General features: G+C 43.8%; 2 protein-coding genes across 2 annotated transcripts; both read left to right on the top strand.

The window, feature by feature from the left end:
* Positions 1 to 288: 288 nt before the first annotated feature.
* LOC124671423 (late embryogenesis abundant protein 18-like) lies at positions 289 to 699 on the top strand. Its single transcript, XM_047207795.1, has 2 exons — positions 289 to 477; positions 553 to 699. The coding sequence occupies exons 1-2, from the start codon at positions 289 to 291 to the stop codon at positions 697 to 699; spliced, it is 336 nt and encodes a 111-aa protein (XP_047063751.1).
* Positions 700 to 6,668: 5,969 nt separating this feature from the next.
* Positions 6,669 to 7,010, top strand: LOC124674170 (late embryogenesis abundant protein 18-like). Its single transcript, XM_047210208.1, has one exon. The coding sequence runs from the start codon at positions 6,669 to 6,671 to the stop codon at positions 7,008 to 7,010; it is 342 nt and encodes a 113-aa protein (XP_047066164.1).
* The last annotated feature ends 13,300 nt before the right edge of the window (positions 7,011 to 20,310 follow it).

Here is a 20,310-nt window from a genome sequence, read left to right as displayed (position 1 = left end):
CTCGCCCGCTCAGTCGTTCCAACATATTCGCCACCTCACGCCACGACGTGCAACTCTGGTCTGCTCTCGAACCCGCATGCGCGCCACCTACTACCCCCACGTCTCCCATCCGACAAAACCCAAATGCCAGCGCCGCCATTACAATAATCCAATCCAACGTTTCATCGTTGCCTATAAATCGACGACATGTCCGACAAGAATTTCCACATTCCACAGCACTAGCACACTCACAGAAGAAAATACACATAGTCAAGAAGGTTTTCTGCGAGGAACCAGCGGCAGGGGAAGATGCAGACTGCTAAGGTGAAGGTGAAGGACATGGTGAGTTCGGCCAAGGAGAAGGTGAACGAGGGGACGGCCAAGACGCAGGGCAAGACGGGCAAGGCCACGGCGACGACGCACGGCCAGAAGGAGATGGCCAAGGAGGAGACGCGCGCCAACAAGGCCCAGGCCAAAGCGCAGATGCACCAAGAGAAGGCGGAGCACCGCGTCGAGGCCGCGGAGACGCGTGCCGAGAAGGCCCAGGCAAAGGCGCAGAAGCAGCAGGAGAAGGCGGAGCACCGCGGCGAGGTCGCCGCTGCACACCACGGCACGCGCGAGCCCCTCACCGGCCCGCACGACAACCACACACCCGTCGCCGCCGATCCCGCGAACCAAGGTGCTGGCGCATACCCGACGACGGACAACACCACTCTCTAGAGAGAGTGATCAGGGAGGAGATACCTGGAGCTAGCGCTAGTGGTTTACAGTTTGTAGCTAGCTAGCGATCCTGCGTATCGATCGGAGTATGCGTCTATGTTGTGTGCTGGAATAAAAATGTAACTTGTTGTATATGGGTTGTAAAATGTACCTTGTTGGCTTGTTGTGCAATGCGTTATCCTTTTTTTAGACTGAAGATCGAAATGAGCCCAGATTTTTCAATTAACAATGCCACATACGGCAGATTTCAATTAACAAATCCACATATATAAGGCGATGAAGCCGCTGAGACGTTGAAGCGAGAATTTGCAACCTTAACGATGGCGATGCAAACACCAAATACTTCCATAGGAAGGTGAACTCTGGAAGAAGAAAGAAACTTGATCTACAAGACTACAAACTCCACCACAACCAGAAAAACAACTTAAGGTTGGGTCACTTCTCAAAAAACAACTTGTCATTCAATCCCACTTCACCGCGGACATTCAACGTGAGGGGTCTAGCCATTTAACTTCCAATTTGGAATCCTTGAGCCTTCCAACCCCGAATTTGATGGGTTGGATGAACCTTTTTTCAGAGAAGGAAGTTAAAGATGCTAGCATGGATATGCCTAGTGATAAGGCGTCAGGGCCGGATGGATTTACCGGAAAATTATTGGGAAAGAGTTAAGGTGGATGTGGTGGCGGTCATACGACGCTTCTCCACTCTCCAAACTAGGACCCTACATTAGCTATACTCAACAAATATTGCGCTTATTCCAAAGAAAGAGGGGTGGAAGAGCTATCTTACTTTAGACCCATTAGTCTAATTCATGGTTTTACCAAGAGCCCAAGATTGTGGCTAAAATCCTTTCCAGATGCTTGGTACCTCGCATGAATGATATAATCTCACATGCACACAAATACTTTTATAAAAGGAGAAGCATCGATAACTTCAAATTTTTCCGCAACTACGTTAGGTGGCTACATTGAAGGAAGAAGCCTACTCTCCTATTCAAACTCGACATTAAGAAAGCGTTTGATCATGTATTCATGTACGATGAGACTACATTACAAGCTTCTCCAACAACTTGGGTTTCCCACACGCTTCCAGGATTGGTTGGCGGAACTTTTCTCCACTTCTTCTCGGAGAGTGCTTCTCAATGGCATCCCGGTGACCCAATTAAGCATGGCCATGGGTTCAGGCAAGGGGCTTTGATATTGCAAAGACCATCTACAACACATCCTTCAAGTTTCAAACTACCAAGGCCTCATTCAAAAGTTTCCTGGAAGAGGAGCCCGGTTCCAAACATCCCTTTATGCGAACAATGCGGCTGTCTTTATGGCGCCGTGGCGAGAAGACATCTGTAGCCTTGCCCGCATTTGGAACAACTTTGGGAAAGCCACGGGTCTCATGAATTTTTTTGCGAAGAGTTTTGGGCCCCCAATACCTTTCAATGATATTGATCTTCCATACATTCTACAAGATCTTCCGGCTACCATGAGTAGCTTTCCCACGAAATACCTTGGGTTCCCCCTCACAGATACAAGACTAAAAAGAACTCACTTCCAATATCTTGAAGACAAGACGGCGGGTGCCTTGCCCCTTGGAAGGGGAGGTGGATCAGTATCACGGGAAGAAAGACGTACCCTTGTGAAGTTGGTCCTCACCTCCCAAGCCATCTACCCCCCCTCACCACACTAGATGTCCCGGTAGAACTGCTCCAAGCCATCCAAAGTTTCTTTTGGGCGCGCACCGAAAAGGCTTCCGACGGAAAATGCAAGGTCAATTGGACGACAGTTTGTAAGCCAACTTTGGGTGAGTCCTAGTTGATGCTTGACGCGATAGGGCGCCGATGCTCGCAATGAGAGGAAGTGGGACATGGCCCACTAACGGGAGCATGTCGTGCAGGGTCTTCTTTTTCCTCATCCCTGCCTTGCCGCTTCGCCTCATCCATTGCAGCCCACCGCCGGTCTGCCGAGCCCCGAGACCTCCCTCTAAACCCGCCCCATCTCCGGCTATAGCGATCCCTACAGCCCCCAAACCATAAGTTACATCGTCGGTGAGCTCCCGCACCTCTTGGAACCCTAAGCTTCTACACCCCTACACCTAAACCCTAAGTTTCTTTCCTAACCTCCTCCGACGATGTTGTGGCCAGTCGCATCGTCCCCATCCCCGGGGCGAGGTCCAGGTCTCACCTCTCCAGCGACATCGTGGGTAGCTGCGCCGCCCCCATCTTCAGCTACATCATCAAACTTCATCTTCTTCAGTTCTTCCTGCTCATGTCATCTTGATCATGTCCGCGCGAGAGAGAAGTGGGCTGGTCTAGCAGCTGTCGGAAAAAATGAGAAATGTATGTGTAGACAGGTTAACGTGGGGAAGACTTGGGTAGGGTCAGATTTTAGATAGGATTGTTTGAACATTTTTTTGGAAATACAAAATATGTTCAAATATTCTGAAAAACAATAACAACACACATATGTGTTTATGCAAGGCCAAAAATTTATAGCTTCATATTCGACACACACCTAGAGAACAAATAAAAGATAAATTTGAGTGTGAATAGTATGAAATGCTATTCTATCAGATCTGACACTATTCACAGTTGGATTTGTGTTTTTCGTTTCTCCTAATGTAGATCAAATTTTGAGTTGAAATTACTTAGAGTTGCGCATACAATCTATAGGTATGTAGTATGTTATTTTCAGACTTTTTTTGCATATTTAAAATATGTTTTATGTGAGTTGATCATATTGAGATCCTATATAAGTCTCTCCCGAGCGCGAAGCATAGAATAAGGATTGCTTGAACTTTAGGTTAGAGCATCTCCACCGGTAGCCCCCAAATAGGCGCCGGCAGGGGCACCGGCACCTCTGTTTGGGGGACGCCGGCACAACATCCTCCATTTGGGGGAGCTGCTCCCACACCGGCGCTCCCAAACATGCGGCTCTGATAGATAATTTGAATTTGAAATCTCAAACACAACCATATAAATTCGAATATGTCTACGAATATGAAGTTGGGCCAACACACGGCTACCAAATACGAATAGGTTTTGGAATAAGAAGTTTGGACCAACAGACGGCCATCAGATCGCCGTTTCCGGTGCAAAAAAAAGGGCTTTGAAGCCAGATGATCGCATGATCACACGAAGGAGTTCACGGGCGGCGCAACCTCGATGGCTTCCTCATCGGCGGCCGGCGGCAGCTCCGTCGCTACAACAGGATCCACGGTCGCCGGGGGAGGCATGAACGCGGACGGTGCCGAGGTAGACATGAACGCGGACGGTGCCGGGGTAGACATGAACGTGGACGGTGGCGGTGGAGACATGAACGTGGACGGTGGGGTAGACATGGACGGTGCCGGTGGAGACGCCGACGCAGATCGCGCCGCCATCACCTCTTGGCCGATGCGTTCGCGGTACATCTCATGCCACGCCCGTGCTAAGGGGTCTATCTTCTCCATGTCGGCCATCAAGATTTTCGATTCTTGAGACATTTTGGCCAACGATAGCTGCGTCGCTTCGTTGTTGGCCTTCATGGCAACGATGTGAGCTTCCATCTTCGCCGCCTCCACCCTCTCCCTCTCCAACTCGATCTTGGCGTTTTGCTTGTCGAGGATGGCCTTCCACACGACGGCGGCTCTATCGGCAGCTTCCTTTTTCTCCATCGAGAATGAGGTGATCATCTTCTCGATGGAGGCGTCCATGGCTGCCAATACCGGCGCCGCATTCCTGTCGGCCTTGGCCTTCTTGTTGCCAATGGGGCGCCCGGTGGAGGTGCCGGCTGGATCGACCGGCCCATCTTCCCCGTCCTTCAAGAGAGTGTGGAGGAGGTCATGCCATTTCTTGCAACCTTGGAGCTTGTTGAAGCAATGCATTAACGGAAAGTCTTTGTACTCGTGTTGGTGCTTGTACATTTCGAGGGCTTGGAGCATCTATTCATATGCAACAACATTGATCGCCAATTCATATGCAAAAAGTTGGATCATCAATTTATATGCAACAATATTGATCACCTATTCATATGCAAAAGTTGGATCATCAAATCATATGCACCAACATTGATGACCAATTCATATGCAAATAAGATAGGCGTAGATCATACCCAATCCACCATCGTCGTGCCGCTCTCCTTCTGTGCCTTGATCTTCTCATGGTAGCCGTGGAACTTGCTACACGACCCCTTGATCAAGTTCCAACGGTGAGAGAGGGCGCCCTCGTTCCGGTTCATCTCTATGGTAGCGTAATCACCATAGTTCTTCTTCTCGTTGAAACAATCAAGGATGCGCTTGTAATACTTGCCACCGGTTTGGTTTGCGCCGGTGATGGGGAAAAAGCTCACTTGCTTCCACGCCTCGATGAGGCATTCATCCTCCAAGGACCTCCACCTCGGACCACGAGTGCCGACGGAACGCATGCGCGTCCTCCTCCGCTCGCGCTGGTCTCGGCGTCGATCAGCTCCTCCTGGACTTCCTCCTCACCTTCATCCTCGTCGGCCTCTTCTTCGTAGTCGTCGACCGGGGGTTCGTAGGCATGGCCGCGTATGATGCCGTTCAAGATCTCCTCCTCGCCGGCAATCTACGCATAAAGTTGCAATCTTTGAGTCGCCGCCGGTGTCTACGATGCACACAACACATAGAAAGAAAGGAAACGCACCTCGTCCTGGCCATGGACACACCGGACCCACTTCCGAACACCTGCTGGGTGCGCCTGCCGTCGCCGAGGAAGAGGTCGCGGGGAAGGCCGGTGTCGTCCGTCACGTGGCCCTGGGTGCGGCGCAGGTCAGGCAAATCGTTATGGTCGGGGAAGCGGAAGGCGCCGCTGACCCGAGCCGTTGAATCCGGCGAGAACGGGGCGTTGTTGTCGACGATCATGTCGCTGTCGCCGAACTTGGGGGAGTAGCGGGCGCGGCCGTCCATCTGCGACAGCCGCATCTGCGAGATCGACGGTGCGTCTGCAATGTACCCAGCGTAGTAACCCGGCGACGACGGGGAGCTCGAGATGCTGTTCAGACCGCCACCCAAGCTCAGGCACGCTTCCGCAGAGGCCACCGCTTTCACTGCGTCGAGGGCGGCGATGCGGCGCCTCCTGCGGTCGGCCGTGATGAAGGCGGCGGCGATCCATCTCCGTCTCCCAATCCTCATGCGAAATGGTTGCCGGCTTCTCCTTCGGCGTGATGGTGCGCGTCTTCGGCGGTGCCTTCGTCGGCGCCTTCGCTGCCTTCGCCGGAGCCCTTCTCTTCGGTGGCATGGCGCGGCGGCGAGGGTTTTTCGGGTTCGACGTTGGATGGGAGATTGAGCGGTTGGCGGGAGAAATGAGCGGTGGAGGGGACGGGGTTTTGGGGGAGAAGATTTATATTTTGTTGGTGTGTGGCTGACAGGTGGCTCTCACGCCCAAAATTTTGAGCCTGGCGAGGCCGGCGCGCCCGATTCGCGCCCTTGGCGAAGGGACTGGCACGGGGTTGCCGGTGCTTCTATTGGGCTCCAAAATTCGCCGGCGTCGTTTGGGGCGTGCCGGTGCGAGCCCATTTTCACCCTCAGTGTGGAGATGCTCTTAGTAGAGCTTGCATGGTCAGCCCACTTGGTATCCCGTCGTTTCTCCTTTGGATTGGGCCAACATTGGCCGACACGATACCGATGCTCCCTGATGCTGATCCACTTGCGCTCACGTGTTCTTGCATGTTTCGACCACAGTGGACAGGAGCACACGGCACCTCAGCAGAGCGCCACAGAGCATACGGTGCGACGTGTAACTCCTGCTGCAATCGAAGCACCGTATGCGTGCCACCTACCCACCCGCAGCTCGCACCCGACAGCAAAACCCAGACGCCGCCGAGCACCGACCGCCCAAAACCATCATCTCCCTATAAAATCCACCACCACACGAACGTTACTAGCTCACAGAAGCAAAACACCCAAGTATCGACACTCCACAGTACACATCCACGCGACGCAAGAAGAAGCATTTGGAGGAGCCAGCGGCAGGCAAGATGCAGACGGCGAAAGTGAAGGCGAAGGACATGGTGAGCTCGGCAAAGGAGAAGGTGAAGGAGGGGGCAGCGGAGGTGCAGGGAAAGACGGGCATGGCAGCGTCGAGCACGCACGGCGAGAAGGAGATGGCCAGGGAGGAGGAGCGGGCACACAAGGCCCAGGCCAAAGCTCAGAAGCACCAGGAGAAGGCCGAACACCGCACAGACGCCGCCCCGGGACGCCACGGCACGCGCGTGCCCATCACGGCCGGGACGCATGGTCACCACGGCCCCGTCGGCGCGCCCGTCGACCCGGCGTATCCGGGCACCGGCACCAACCCGGCGGCGGAGAAGTATATCTAGAAGTGTGTATGGCGTCAGTGTTTCTTCAGTCTGTGTTCCTTTTAGTCTGTAGGCTGTAGCTACTAGCTAGTGATCCTGCCCCGTCGGTCGGAGTGCAACACGTTTGTGTGCGCATGCGTGTGCAGGAATAAAAGTACTGTCACTTGTAAAATGAATCTTGATCTACGTGGTGTTGTTACACCAGGCTCGTCGGTTCATGATTATGTCTGGACGCTAGTATGTCACAGTTGAAATGGGGGTTTTGGAGCCACCAGATCCGTCACTCTTATCGTGTCGCTCATTATCTTACAAAATTCTCCTTTCTTTTGTTCTCTTCAATGTATTGTTTGTTCTAAGTGTACTTGGGTAAGTGTCGGTATAGTTTCATATCAATATATAGAGCCCAACTATTCTCGAACCCCCCTTAAGAGTGGTTCTAGAATAGCTATTCTAGAACCACCTAAGTAAAGACCTTCTAATCCCGAACCAGACCACCGCGCCGAAAAAACCAACCAGGCCGAACGAACCGTGCGTACCACACACAGGTGAACTACCTTCTTCCTCGTGCACCACAAGCTCCTTCCCCTTTCCCTCTTCTCGATTTGCAGGTGCGCCCCCCTCCACCCCCGACCAGCGCGAGCCCCTCCACCCCCACCGGCGCGGCCCCCTCCACCATCGACCGGCGCGGCCACCCACCCCTTCCCCTCCGGTGCGCCGTCTCACCCCTTCCCCTACGACGCCTGCGCCGCCACTGATCCACGGATCCGGTCCTCCCGACGCAGCGGCGCCGCCCACGACCTCCTGCGGCCGCACGCCGCCACCGGTCCACAGATCCCGGCCTCACGGCGGATCGGCGCCGTCCACGACCTCCCGCCGCATCGCGCCGCCTGCCCACCTCCACCTCGCCCGCCGCCGGCCTACTCCACCTCTTGTGCCCGCAGCATCCCGCGCCACTGGGGCTCCTCGCCTCACGCAGCGAGACCACGGTGAGTCCACTTCGCCCTGCCATGGGAGACTAGCTAGTGCGGCGCGACCCAAGAGGTCACTGTGTTCCGCGCGCGAGTCCACCACGTGAGACTAGGAAATCTACCGTTCACCACTAATTTTGGCGACCGGCTCTGCCCAGCCCCCCTCCCCTCCTCGACCTGCTGTCCAACGAGCGGCGCCAGTGGACGAGTACACAACGGGGTTTGGCGCAGTTCACATTAGGCTGTGGTGTATTTATTCGCCGGAATAGTGCTGATGTCCTGCCCACTCGTGTAAGACAGAAAGAAATGTTGGCAAGGCGTCGCTGCCTCGATTGAGTTCTTCCACAATCCTCGACCAACTGAACTTCAATGCACACTCGTGTGGTCTGAAGTGACGTGTTGTTTTAGTTCTCCTGATGAGCCCCGCTTCTTGATTTGTTTGCATTCGTGCAATTGTAGCAGTGAGCTGAGCAATAGCGAAGCAGCAGCTTGAGCCGTTGATTAATTTGCTAGTCAATACATTGATGTTGTTTACTAGATGTTGTTTACTAGTTTGTCTCTAGAGTTTCTTTGTTCTTTGATGCTTTCTTTGTATGTATTTGATACATAGAAATAGAGGTTGATGCCTTCGGGGTGGTACTAAAAAAGTAGTTCACCATTGGCGAATTCGCTTATTATTTTCCAGGAGTCCGTTTCATACTGCCTCTTTTAGTTCAAAAGTGAAACAGAAAAAGTGTTTGCTTTGAAGTTAACTTGTATTTATTTAAGGGATAAGTTCAAGTAGTATGGCTTGAGGAGTTTAGGCACTGCATATTTTGCCTCAACATGCTGGAGTACTAGATCATCTAATTGAGCTAGTACCAGACTACTAGTGTACATCTATTTACTAATAGACATGGAGTTCAATAGCTCACTGAAAACACACAAACATGTGCAGGTGAAAAACACATCAGATAGCACGTGTCAAGTTCATTTTGTTTGCCGGTGGAGTTCGCTTATCAATCGGAGGATTTCACCATTTTAAATTGGAAAACTTGAAATTCATTCATGAGGAATAAAAGTTCACATTTTTCGACCATGAAGTTCACTACATCATCCTTAGGGATCGCTGATGTTAGTTCACTTCTGTTTTTCGAGAAGTGCTATATCGATAAAAGTTCACTTCGTGCAGCCAGTAATTTCAGTTTTGTTCACCCAAAAGAAGTTCACTTCTTTCGTCAGTTGTCAGCTTAATTTGTTCTTGGGAAGAACTATGTTTCTAGAATAACTTCCACAAGAATTTGTCTATCTGTGTTGATGTTCCTATAATTTACAAAAAAATATTCTTGCAATTGCTATAGAAGTTTGCTCTTTGTTCTAGACTGATTCAGTACATTAAAAACACATGTTCACTCTTGTTCAAATTCTGGTGCATCCAAATTGCTTAATGGATTGACTCTATACTACCGATATTTAGAAGCTACCTCTGTTTCTTGAATCATTAGGCCGAGAATATGGATAGTGCTTGTTGCTCCTCCACTCAAAATTGACTGCAGAGCACTGAAAGAAATCAACGTAATGAGGAAGTCCGCTTCTATTTTGTATCGAGTTTGACTTGTCTATCACCAGAAGTTCAGTTTCGTTTGAAAAATGGTCCTGTTGGTCCGCGCTGCAAATTTGGAAATTATTTCTGGTGAAACTTCTATAGTCAACATAAGAAGTTAACTTTCCTAACTGGGGAGTTCGCTTTTTATCGTGGAAAAGATTTCTTTTAAGGAAGCTGCAAATAGTTCCCTACAAAAAGAAAGGAAAGTTCACTATCTAAAACCTCAGAAGTTTATACTACACTAGTTTTTGTATTGTACATATTGCGTTGGTTATTTGGGTATCTAGTTCTTCATGGCATGCTAGTTTTTTTATTTGTACTGTACTATTTAAAGCATAATGACTTACAGTATAAATCATTAAACCATCTCTACTATGCTTATTTAATTACCTTCTTCTTGCTGGTAATGATCTAGAAGTGCTGATGCATTGATTACTGCCAAACTGGAATGTTTTTTGACTATTAGAGACTAAAGTTCATATGGGATGGTAGCTCTTCCTGACTTGATGAATTTTGCACATATCTTGCGTTAATGATTGGTAAATTTGTCATTTGTCTTTCATATAGTCCCCTAGCATCGGTCTCCTTCAAGTGACCCTTTTTATTTTATTTTACAAATAAATCATCTCTAAAATTAATTACGGGCGAGTGCACTTATGACACCTATGGTGAGTTCACTAGCGCTCATCGCTAGAGTTCGCCAGGAGCCGTGGCGGGAGTCCACCTTGAAGCGTAGCACCCGCAGGTCGTGAGTACTCGTTCCGATTCTCGAGGTAGCTTTCTAGCTCTTATGATTACTATATGATCAAGGTACTATACTGAAAATTGCAGGAAGTAGAGTCGTTTAGCTCAAAGTAACTCCCATGTATTCATAATATGAAGTCCACATTAGGTTTATAACGGGAATACCATGTCGTGCAAGTCCACCATGTTAAAAGAAACCATTGCTTGGGTAGTTCAGGACGTCTAGACTGGGGATTCATTCTTACTATGTATGTCCTGATGTGTTTCTGACTATATAAAAAGGTAGAGGTTCATTTTGCTTATGAAGAAAAGTTTACATATCATTTTGTAGAAGTTTTATTTCTGTGGTGAAAGCTTTGCTTATGAACAAATAACTCAATCTAGAAAAAATAGCATCTCTATTTATACACATAAAATTAATTCATATGTGGTTTATTTGTTCTTTGCTATGGAGAAGTTCACTTATTTGTTCCTGAAAAGTTCACTCTTCTTAGGTTAGCTGTGTGTATGTGTGTTTGCTCTATTCTCATATGGAGTTCACTCTTTTATTTTTTGATGGAGTTCACACTTTTATTTTTCTGAAGTTCAGTTTGGTGCACAGTTCGTTCAGAGAGTTAGTGCGGGAAATTCAGATATAAAAACTGCTGCTAGTGTTGTACTATATTTCTTTACTGCTGCCTTGTGTGATTTTGGTCATAAAGATTGTTCAGCTTTGTATTTGAGCAAATGTTGGACGATCGCAGCACATAGAAAACAATTTCACGGAGTTCACATATGAAGTTTACTCATTTTTGTTTGGAAATTTGTTGTTTCATACACTGTGAAGTTCACTTTTATTTAAAATGCAAGTTCGCTTGTCCAACCTAAGTATGGACTAGTATAGGTCACATTATTCAGAAAGGGAAGTTCACTTTAATTTAAAATGCATGGATACAACTGAACCATAACGTGAGTGGCTTGCTAGCGCCACACAATATGCAGTTTAGAAAGAGTGTGTAGTTTATAGAGTTAGTGTTCAGAGAACTCATTTTTACGGGGAAGTTCAGTAAGTCCATGATTAAATATAGAATATGGTGTTTAATAAGTGCACTTCTTCTAATCCGTGAAGCTCACTTCTCCTAATCTGTGAAGCTCACTTCTCTTAATTTGTGAAGTTCACATCTACTGCTATTTTGCATGTCCTATAACTGTTTGTTGTAATGCCTAAGAGTGAGCTATTACGAAAGTTAAGAAATATGATGGTTGCAAGTTCTTAATTTCTGCAACTAGTAGTTCTTAATATCTACAATCATCAATGTATATGGAAAACCACCTATGTAATGTATGTGGTCTCATTCAATATTCCAGTTTGGTGCGGAATTTTCTTTTCTATGTCAAAACTACTTGTTATGCTTATGATATCGACTATCATTTTTGAACTCCCCTTTTGATGAATGAGGGTTCGAGTAATTTGTTTTTCACAACATTGGAACAAGCTATCTAGGGTCCGAAGTATCCCGCGCATTGAAATGAAACTCTTTAGCAAGAGCGACGAGCATGAATCGCATCTATTTTTCGAATGGATGATTACACTAAAAAATTATTGTTATGCGAGTGCGCTGTAATAATACAAAGTATATGTCTGGAAGTGCACATAGGAGAAAATAGGTAGTTCATTGTATATAAAATAAATAGATGTGCTCTTCTTTTTGTAACTTTACCTTCTTCTGTCCAAAAAGTTTCATCATATAGTTTGTTTGTTATTCACGGAAGTTCATTCATTAGAGGAAGTTCACTTTGGATTGAAAAATAGTTATATCAGGACGCACATGGATCCCTCCAATTGAAGAAGTTGTCTAGTGAGGTGTTGTTCCTCGATTTGTGTAGTTTCTTACCAGAGAAAGGCATGAACCAAATAGACTTATAACTGTGGCGTCTTTCTTTCTTACTTCTGTAGTTTGAAGCCTCCATCTGTGACGTGCGGCCCACGACTAGGAAGGCTTCCATGCAGTCGCAGTGAGTCCTTACCATTTGAAGTGTGAAGAATAGCTGGACTCCCCACCCTGAGCAAGTGTCCGAACGCTCCCTGGGGCGCTTCTGAACTTCTCCTCCTCGCCATGTCCCGTGAATGTAAGTGGAATCTTTTCCCTACATGTGTATGCTTTCATGTCTAAAGGGAAAAACTATGTTTCTAGAAAAATTTCCACAGGAATTTGTTTTTCTGTGTTGACGCTCCTATAGTTTACAAAAATGTTATTGCAATTTCTAAAGAAGTTCACTTATTGTTCTAGACCGGTTCAGTATGTGAAAATAAGTTCACTTTTGTTTTAATTATGGTGCATCTAAATTGCTTAAATAGACTGACTTCATATCTACCGATATTTAGAAGCTACCTTTGTTTCTTTATAATCATTTTGCCGAGGTATGAATAGTGGTTTCTGCTCCTCTACTCAAATTTCGACTAAAGATCAGTAATAGAAATCGGCACATTCAGGAAGTTTGCTTCTATTTGTGTGGAGTTATATTTGTACTTCTACGGAGGTTCAGTTTCCCTATTGGACGTATTGCACTTCTTTGACTATCTAGTTCTTCATAGCAAGTTGGTTTTTATTGCCATTGTTTAGAGCATAATGTCTTAGAAAAGGCTTCTGTTGCCTTTGATTTTATTTTGGCCGTACTTGCTTGTGTTTTTCATAGCACTCGGGCGGTTCACATGTTAACTCGTGAGCAGTTCGGTTATGCCAAAGTATATATGTTATCATCAAATACTCGTTTGTTCGTGGAGAAGTTCGGATATTTCTCAGAGAAGGCGTAATCCATGTTTTTGAGAAGTGCACTAAGTAGAGTATAGAAATAATTATTAGCATAGAGTTATCAGAAAGTGACTTACATGCATCTTGTTGTTTCAGGTAAAATCTCATGTGAATTTGAGGAACCCAAACGAACAGATGGTATATCAGCCTTAGATAATATAATGAAGATTGTTGAAGATTATACGAGTATGTTACGCCTAATCTGGGTATTGCGTACAACAGAAATGATGGTGACAAGCTGGGCTGCTGTTTCAAGGTCACTTGCTAGCGTATTCAGTATAAATTTACTCGCGAACCGCGTCTGGCTGGGTTGTGAAAATAGATGCAACAGACTTGCTCAATGACCTGTGTAACTATTGAACTTGTGGCTGCTATGTGTATGTGATTTTCATTTACAGATTGAGTTTTTTTTTATGATTGGAAATGTATTCCTGTGACTTGCACTTCGTTTACAGTACTTTCACTCTTAGATTTTGCTATTATGTGCACTTTACCTTTGGTTGTCAAGTTCACCTGGTTAGCTCCAGACAGTTCACTTTTCTTTCCCAGGTTCATTGGTACTTTTTCGCTTGGAAGTTCCCATTAAATGCGCTGCGAGTTCAGCACAATTGCCACAAAAAGTTAGCCTTGAACATGTCGGAATTTTTTCTGTTTAGTTGTGGAGAAGTACTAATAATTATTAGTTTAACTTTTATTGCTGAAATTTAGTTAATGCAACTGGAAAGTTCAATTTTTTCCATCCATGATATGTTTGTGTTAATGCACGTACAGGGAATTACATGATTTAGGTTACATATGTGTACGATAGTTCACTAGGACAACGGAGGAAGTTCATTACAAAAAAAACAGTTCAATACACACTTATTCGAGCATTCAAAGTGAACATTCTGTTGACACACTTATTGGAGCTTTGGAGGAAGTTCACTTTCATATTGGAGCAATTCATGTACTTTGAATATTCATGTAACTTTTATACCCCGACTGGAAGTTCACTAACAAATATCAAGAAGTCCACTTACATATTGAAGCAACTCATGTACTTTGGATATTCATGAAACTTTTATACCATGACTGGAAGTTCACTAACTGATATCGAGAAGTTCACTTCCATATTCGAGCAGCTCGCGTACTCTATTTTTATGGGCGGAAATCATAGGCATAGAAATCATTCATATGGCCTCTCATTGCGTAAATTGATCAACGCCACATACAATTAGCAATCATATAACTCTATTAATACCCCAACACACCACAATACCGCACCTAATCAATATAGATGAGTAATTTAAAAAATATTCTCGTGTCGGCGTTATCTCCGCTTTTGCGTATTACAAAAATTAAACTTCAAACGTACATAATTTTGAAAAACCTTCAACACGAAAAAGGTGCGCCTAGTCAATATCTTTCCAACGCAATATCATTTGGAACATTCCGACAAGTGGTTCGGAAATAAGACCCCAAAAACAGTACGAAAAACCGAGAAGTTAAAAAAGCGGAATCACGTATTTTCAAATCTGCTCTTAAACCATAGAGAATTTGGAAATATGTTGTACATGAAAAAGGTGCACCTAGTCAATAGCTTTCCAATGGTATATCATACGCATCGATCCAATGAACTGTTTGGAAACTAGAACCCCAAAACTGCACGAAAATAGAGAAATCCGTGAAAACGTTGTTTTCTATATTTAAAATTAGTTTTAAACAATACAAAATTTGGGAAAACAATGAACATGAAAAAGTTGCGAAATTTCCGTACGAATCCAACGGTATATTATATGCATCAATCCGATAAGCGGTATGAAAATCAACATGAAAATAGTGTCCGCACGAACATGTAATTCTGGTATTCCTCGAGAAGTTCACTTGGAAACATCCAGAAGTGCACAAAGTGTTCCAGAGAAGTTCAGATGCGACTGAAGTTCGCTATATTTTCTGAAGTTCACTTCAAACTAGACTCAAGTTTCGGAAGTTCGCCCTGTACAATATTGAAGTCCGTCGGGAAGTTCAGATTCAGGGAAGAAGAAGTTCATATCCACGTACCGGGAAGTTCAGAAAGGGTTCGAGAATAGTTATTCTATATATATATATATATATATATATATATATATATATATATAGGATAAATACTTCCTACCCCTGGGTGTAGTTACACCCATATCTAATATACTACCATACAGAAGTATGTATGATACTTTATCGGTTTGAGTATGTTCTTACACTATATCTAAGATATTCTAAACCAAGTTTGGTGGAAAAAATGCAAGTGACCATGTAGTTTGCACAATATAGCCGAAATACATGCATATGTATACGTAAAAAATTAGTCTACGTAAAAAAATATACATACTGCCTACAAAGTATTATATATACTACCAAAATACGGAAATTCAATTCGGCTCCCGGGTGCGTATGCTCCCTCTACCAACAAAACATATTTCGAAGTGTGGAAATTTTTTTAAAAAAAATGCTACATGTACATCTCCATAATATATGTGTGTACGTCAAGTTTCACGAAAAAATAATATTTTTTGTGGCCTATGTAAAAAAGAGAAAACTTATCATGTGAAAAGCATTGTTTTCAGCACTGAATTTTTTCTTTTTTACACACGTCACATGATAAGTTCATTTTTTATGAAACGACTTTGTGAGCGCGTAGCACGTGAAGATGCACGTGCGAATTTTTTGTTTCAATTTTTTTGAAATTTAGAATATGTGTAAGATGCATTTCAAAATATAGGGAGCATATGCTCCCATGTTCCAAAACACCACTCCCACCAAAATAGTCTTATATACTTCATACTACATGTACACACTCTCCGGTATGATAGATACTCTCTAGATTTTGAGAAACACGCGTGGGTGTAACTACACCCGGGTGTAGTATGAATATTATATATATATATATATATATATATATAGGAAGCTCAATTGGGGCACCATGGTGCCCGGGCACCATACATCATGACCGTACAATTACATCGTGGGTGCCAGATTACATCATAGGTGTATAAGGGAGAGAAAATCACTTTCCAACTATCAACAGGAGAGAGAATGCACTTTCCAATTATTAGAAACAGAGACAAATCACTTCCCAGTTTGCTGTGCAGGTTTCCTTATATGAACCATGGTGCCCAGGCACCATGGTGCACCAGTTATATATATACCAGCACTATTCTGCAACCGGTTGCAGAATAATATTCTGAGCACCGACTTGAACTTCCCTGGACACAAGGTTGAACTTCCCGGAGAACATGGTTGACCTTTGTGTCGAACATACCTGAACTTCCCATTTACTTCAGAGCTACTGATTCTACTTCGTGTTTCCCAACCATTTGTCGGAACTATGCAAATGATATACCGTTGGATAGATAATGAAAAACCGCAACTTTTTCATGTTCACAATTTTCGCAGATTATGCATGGTTTAAATTTAATTTTAAAAATACGAAAATGCTTCTATATGGCCAGAAAACGAACTTTTAGTTTGATTTTCGAATCGCTTATCGAAACTGTTCAAATGATATACCGTTGGATAGATAATGAAATTGCGCAACTTTTTCATGTTTTACGTTTTTTCAAAATCCTCACAGTTTTTGAATCATTTTGAAAATACCGAAATTCGGACGTACTTAAAAATGGGCGGACAGTAATTTGGATGATTTGTTTCAACCGTTTGTCGGAATGATGCAAATGATATGGCGTTGGAAAGCTATGGACTAGGCGCAACTTTCTTATTCCAATTGTTTTCTCTAATTCCTTACAGTTTAATAGAATAATTCGAATTATTGTCCGCCCGTTTTATGTGACGGGCACCCAATGATTTTCTCCGTGATTTCCATGCGGTATAGGTAAACAATGAAATGATATACGGTTGGAAAGGTCTCAAAATGGCGCATCTTTTTCGTATCTACCATTTTTGCGAACTCCGAACAGTTTGAAAGTAATTTTAGAAGTTTTGTAATCATGTTTCCGGTATATTTTGTGGGATAATGAGTTGAATTTGATAGATTAGATCCATTTATTTGTTGTAAAATGTTGTAGGTAATGAAATTAGACATATACTCTACCATATAAAGCTTTTGGTGATAATGATTGAAGTGGTTGGTGATCAAATCGATGAGATTTGAGCAATAAATTTCCGCCCCGTAAAACAGAGCATTGAACTTCCCTCGACACGAAGTTGCACTTCTAGGGAAATACGGTTGTACTTCTCGACGTTGTTTCACGAAAGTGTTCAGTAAAATGACTATAAGTTTCTCATACGGTGTCCGTTTGAGGTCCATGGCCACACAAATTGCTCAGCACAACCACGCACATCTGAACTTCCCACGACATGTCCTTGTCCTTCCTGGCCTTCGTGGTTGTACTTCCTGGAAATGTTTTGATACTAGTGTGTTTTATAAAAACTAGCATGTGTGCTTCGAAATGATAATTTTGGATTGTCCCTATATTCTATTTAAGAGATTATGTACTTCCTGGATCCTAATATTTGAACATCACAATGTCTCTATGTGAACTTATGTGGGGGTATTTTCTTGATGTAATTACCGCTTGTACTTCATGTTGTCTCCGCCTGTACTTCTCGGAAGCACTGCTCGTACTTCTTTGCAGATGACGGGATTATTTTGTTTTTTCCTACATTTGGACTTTGTTGGGTTTCTTGTACTTCCTATATTAAGTGGGTGTATTGCTCGTGTCGAATGGTTGTACTTCTCATTGTCAAGTATATGAACTTTCTTACGGGTGATGAGATTATTATTGTTTTTTTTGCTATGTGAACTTATGTGAGGGTATTTTCTTTGAACACTTTTAATTCATGTAATTACCTCTTGTACTTCCTGTTGTCTCCGCCTGCACTTCTCGGAATCATTGCTCGTACTTCCTCGCAGATGACGGGATTATTTAGTTTTTTCTACATTTGAATTTTGTCGGTTTTCTTGTACTTACTATATTAAGTGGATGTACTGCTCGTGTCGGCTGGTTGTACTTCTCGTCGTCAATTATATAAACTTCCACACACGTGACGAGATTATTTTGTTTTTTTCTACATTAGGACTTAGCCGTTTTTGTTGCACTTCCTATATTAAGTAGGTGCACTGCCCTCAATTTTTTCACGAGGGGTTCCGAACTTCCGAAACCGAAAGATTGTACTTACCAGACATCAATACTTGTACTTTCCGCTCTCATATTTTGTACTTCCCTGTTAGTGATTTTAATATTGTTTTTAGCACGTCACACGGTCTGTTAGTTGCAGACTATCAATTTCTTTTTACTTGTAGTACCGACAGAAAATAGGTGCACCGTCCTACAACACTTGTACTTCATAAATCATTTGTTCGTTTCTCTTGTTAGTCACATGTGTACTTACTGTATCTAATAGTTGTACTGCCCGAAATAAATATCGTAGTTGAAATATGTACTAGAAAATGAGAAAAAGTATTTTTGGTTTTAAAGTAACCAAATCCATATGGTTTCTCAAATCCGTACGGTTTAAAACTAATTTTAGAAGTTTTAAAGTAACTTTTTCGGTGTTCTTCGCGAGATGATGACTTTAATTTGACGGGTCAAATCCCTTGATTTGTTGTGAAATGCAACAGGTAATGAAATGAGACTCATACTCGACCATATAATGATTTTGTTGCCAACAATTGAGGTGGTCGATGAAAACGATCAGAATAGATTCCGCTCCGAAAAAACATAGCATTGAACTTTCCGATGAAATGAGCTTGCACTGCTAGTGCAATGAATTTGAACTGCGTGACGCGGTTTTACAAAATGTTGAACTGCCTACCTGCAAGGTTGACATGCGCGTCTGTCAAGGTTGAACTGTCTACCCGTTACGGTTGAACAGCCTGCCGTGTGAAGGTTGAACTGCCTATCTGCAAGGTTGACCTGCGCGTCTATCAAGGTTGAACTGCCTACCGTTACGGTTGAACAGCCTGCCATGTGAAGGTTGAAATGCCTACCCTATTAATCTATTAAGGATACCGATGGGATACTTTTTGATTAAGTCTTTGTCAAAGTGTTGGTCCTATTATTTTTTTCCATCATTTTTTCTTTTCAAAATATTTTCCTTATGATATATTTTTTCAACTAATATCCGATATGAATAATTTTTTACTTTGGGATCTGCGAAAATGAGATTAGTGCTTATATTTTGTCATCCCGTAGACTGCATTTTCAAATGCATCGACAATTTCCGTTTCCACATTTTAGTATGCAAGTAAGAAATGCATAACAATGACAACCCCTATCTATTTTTATTTAATTTTTTTTGGATGAGTTTTACTTATTTATTTTCAATTTTAATAAGAGGAGGGAGCGCCGCTGACGGTGGACTACTGTAGCAAGAGATACTGCAAACTTTGGTCGCCCCGACATCTACAAAATCATCCGCGCTCGGAATTTCTTGTACTGCAGTTAAAGGACAAGTGCTCTTTAAATACAAGTGGACTTTGTCCTTAAACTTGCAGGAAATGTTTGCTAGAGCTAATGACAGATCAATTGATTGAGTTCGGAATAATTCAATAGCAGCTCAGACTGAAAATTCAGAGTTCTCGATGCAAGTACTTAACTTTCAAAATTCAGAGATAAATGGACAATAGCTTTTGGACTGGAATCCGCCACACACATACACAGTACAGAGGCAAAACTAGAAAAAAAAATCTAGAAAGTAGTGGATGTTAAGTGGAAGCATCGTACAAGTCTAACAGAAACAAGACTAAACTGGCATCTTACAGAGAAAAGATTAAACTGGCCATCTTTACGCACACTAACTGACTCTAGTCCAAACTGAAACTAAAGATGGCCATCTTTACATACACAAAATTTGCACTGCCCGTTCCAACAGTTTGCACTACGAATTTTTTTATAGAAAGAGATATTTTAGTGTTCCACAAACTAAGATAGAAAACATAGTTCCAAGAGAGATAGCAACAGTTTGCAGCCACGATATGCAACATGGTTTACCATCACAACATAACAATATAAGAAAATTACGGAAGTACATGCGCCGTGGAAAAAAGTACAAGTCCCCTTTGAAGTAATTAGTACCAGGGGGCAGGGGCGCGGTGCACTCCCCACATTCCGATTCATCCACGTTTTAGTAAGTTGGATTTTTTTTTTCTAATTGACCTTCCTTGTACTTCCGTGAGTACCAGTTGCACTGCTGCTGCGCAGTATTAGAGGAAGAGGGAGCATCAGTAGCAGGCGCAGAGAGAAAAGCAGCTGTTG

Source organism: Lolium rigidum, chromosome 7 (genome assembly GCF_022539505.1).
Source record: "Lolium rigidum isolate FL_2022 chromosome 7, APGP_CSIRO_Lrig_0.1, whole genome shotgun sequence".
NCBI classification, from domain to species: Eukaryota; Viridiplantae; Streptophyta; class Magnoliopsida; order Poales; family Poaceae; genus Lolium; species Lolium rigidum.
The sequence above is the reverse complement of the archived record's forward strand: the minus strand, read 5'-3'. Positions and strand labels throughout refer to the sequence as shown.

Coding starts and splice junctions, on each gene's coding strand:
- LOC124674170 (XM_047210208.1), top strand. CDS start 6,669: ATGCAGACGGCGAAAGTGAAGGCGAAGGACATGGTGAGCTCGGCAAAG.
- LOC124671423 (XM_047207795.1), top strand. CDS start 289: ATGCAGACTGCTAAGGTGAAGGTGAAGGACATGGTGAGTTCGGCCAAG. Junction 478..552: donor CGCAGATGCACCAAGAGAAG/GCGGAGCACCGC, acceptor CAGCAGGAGAAG/GCGGAGCACCGCGGCGAGGT.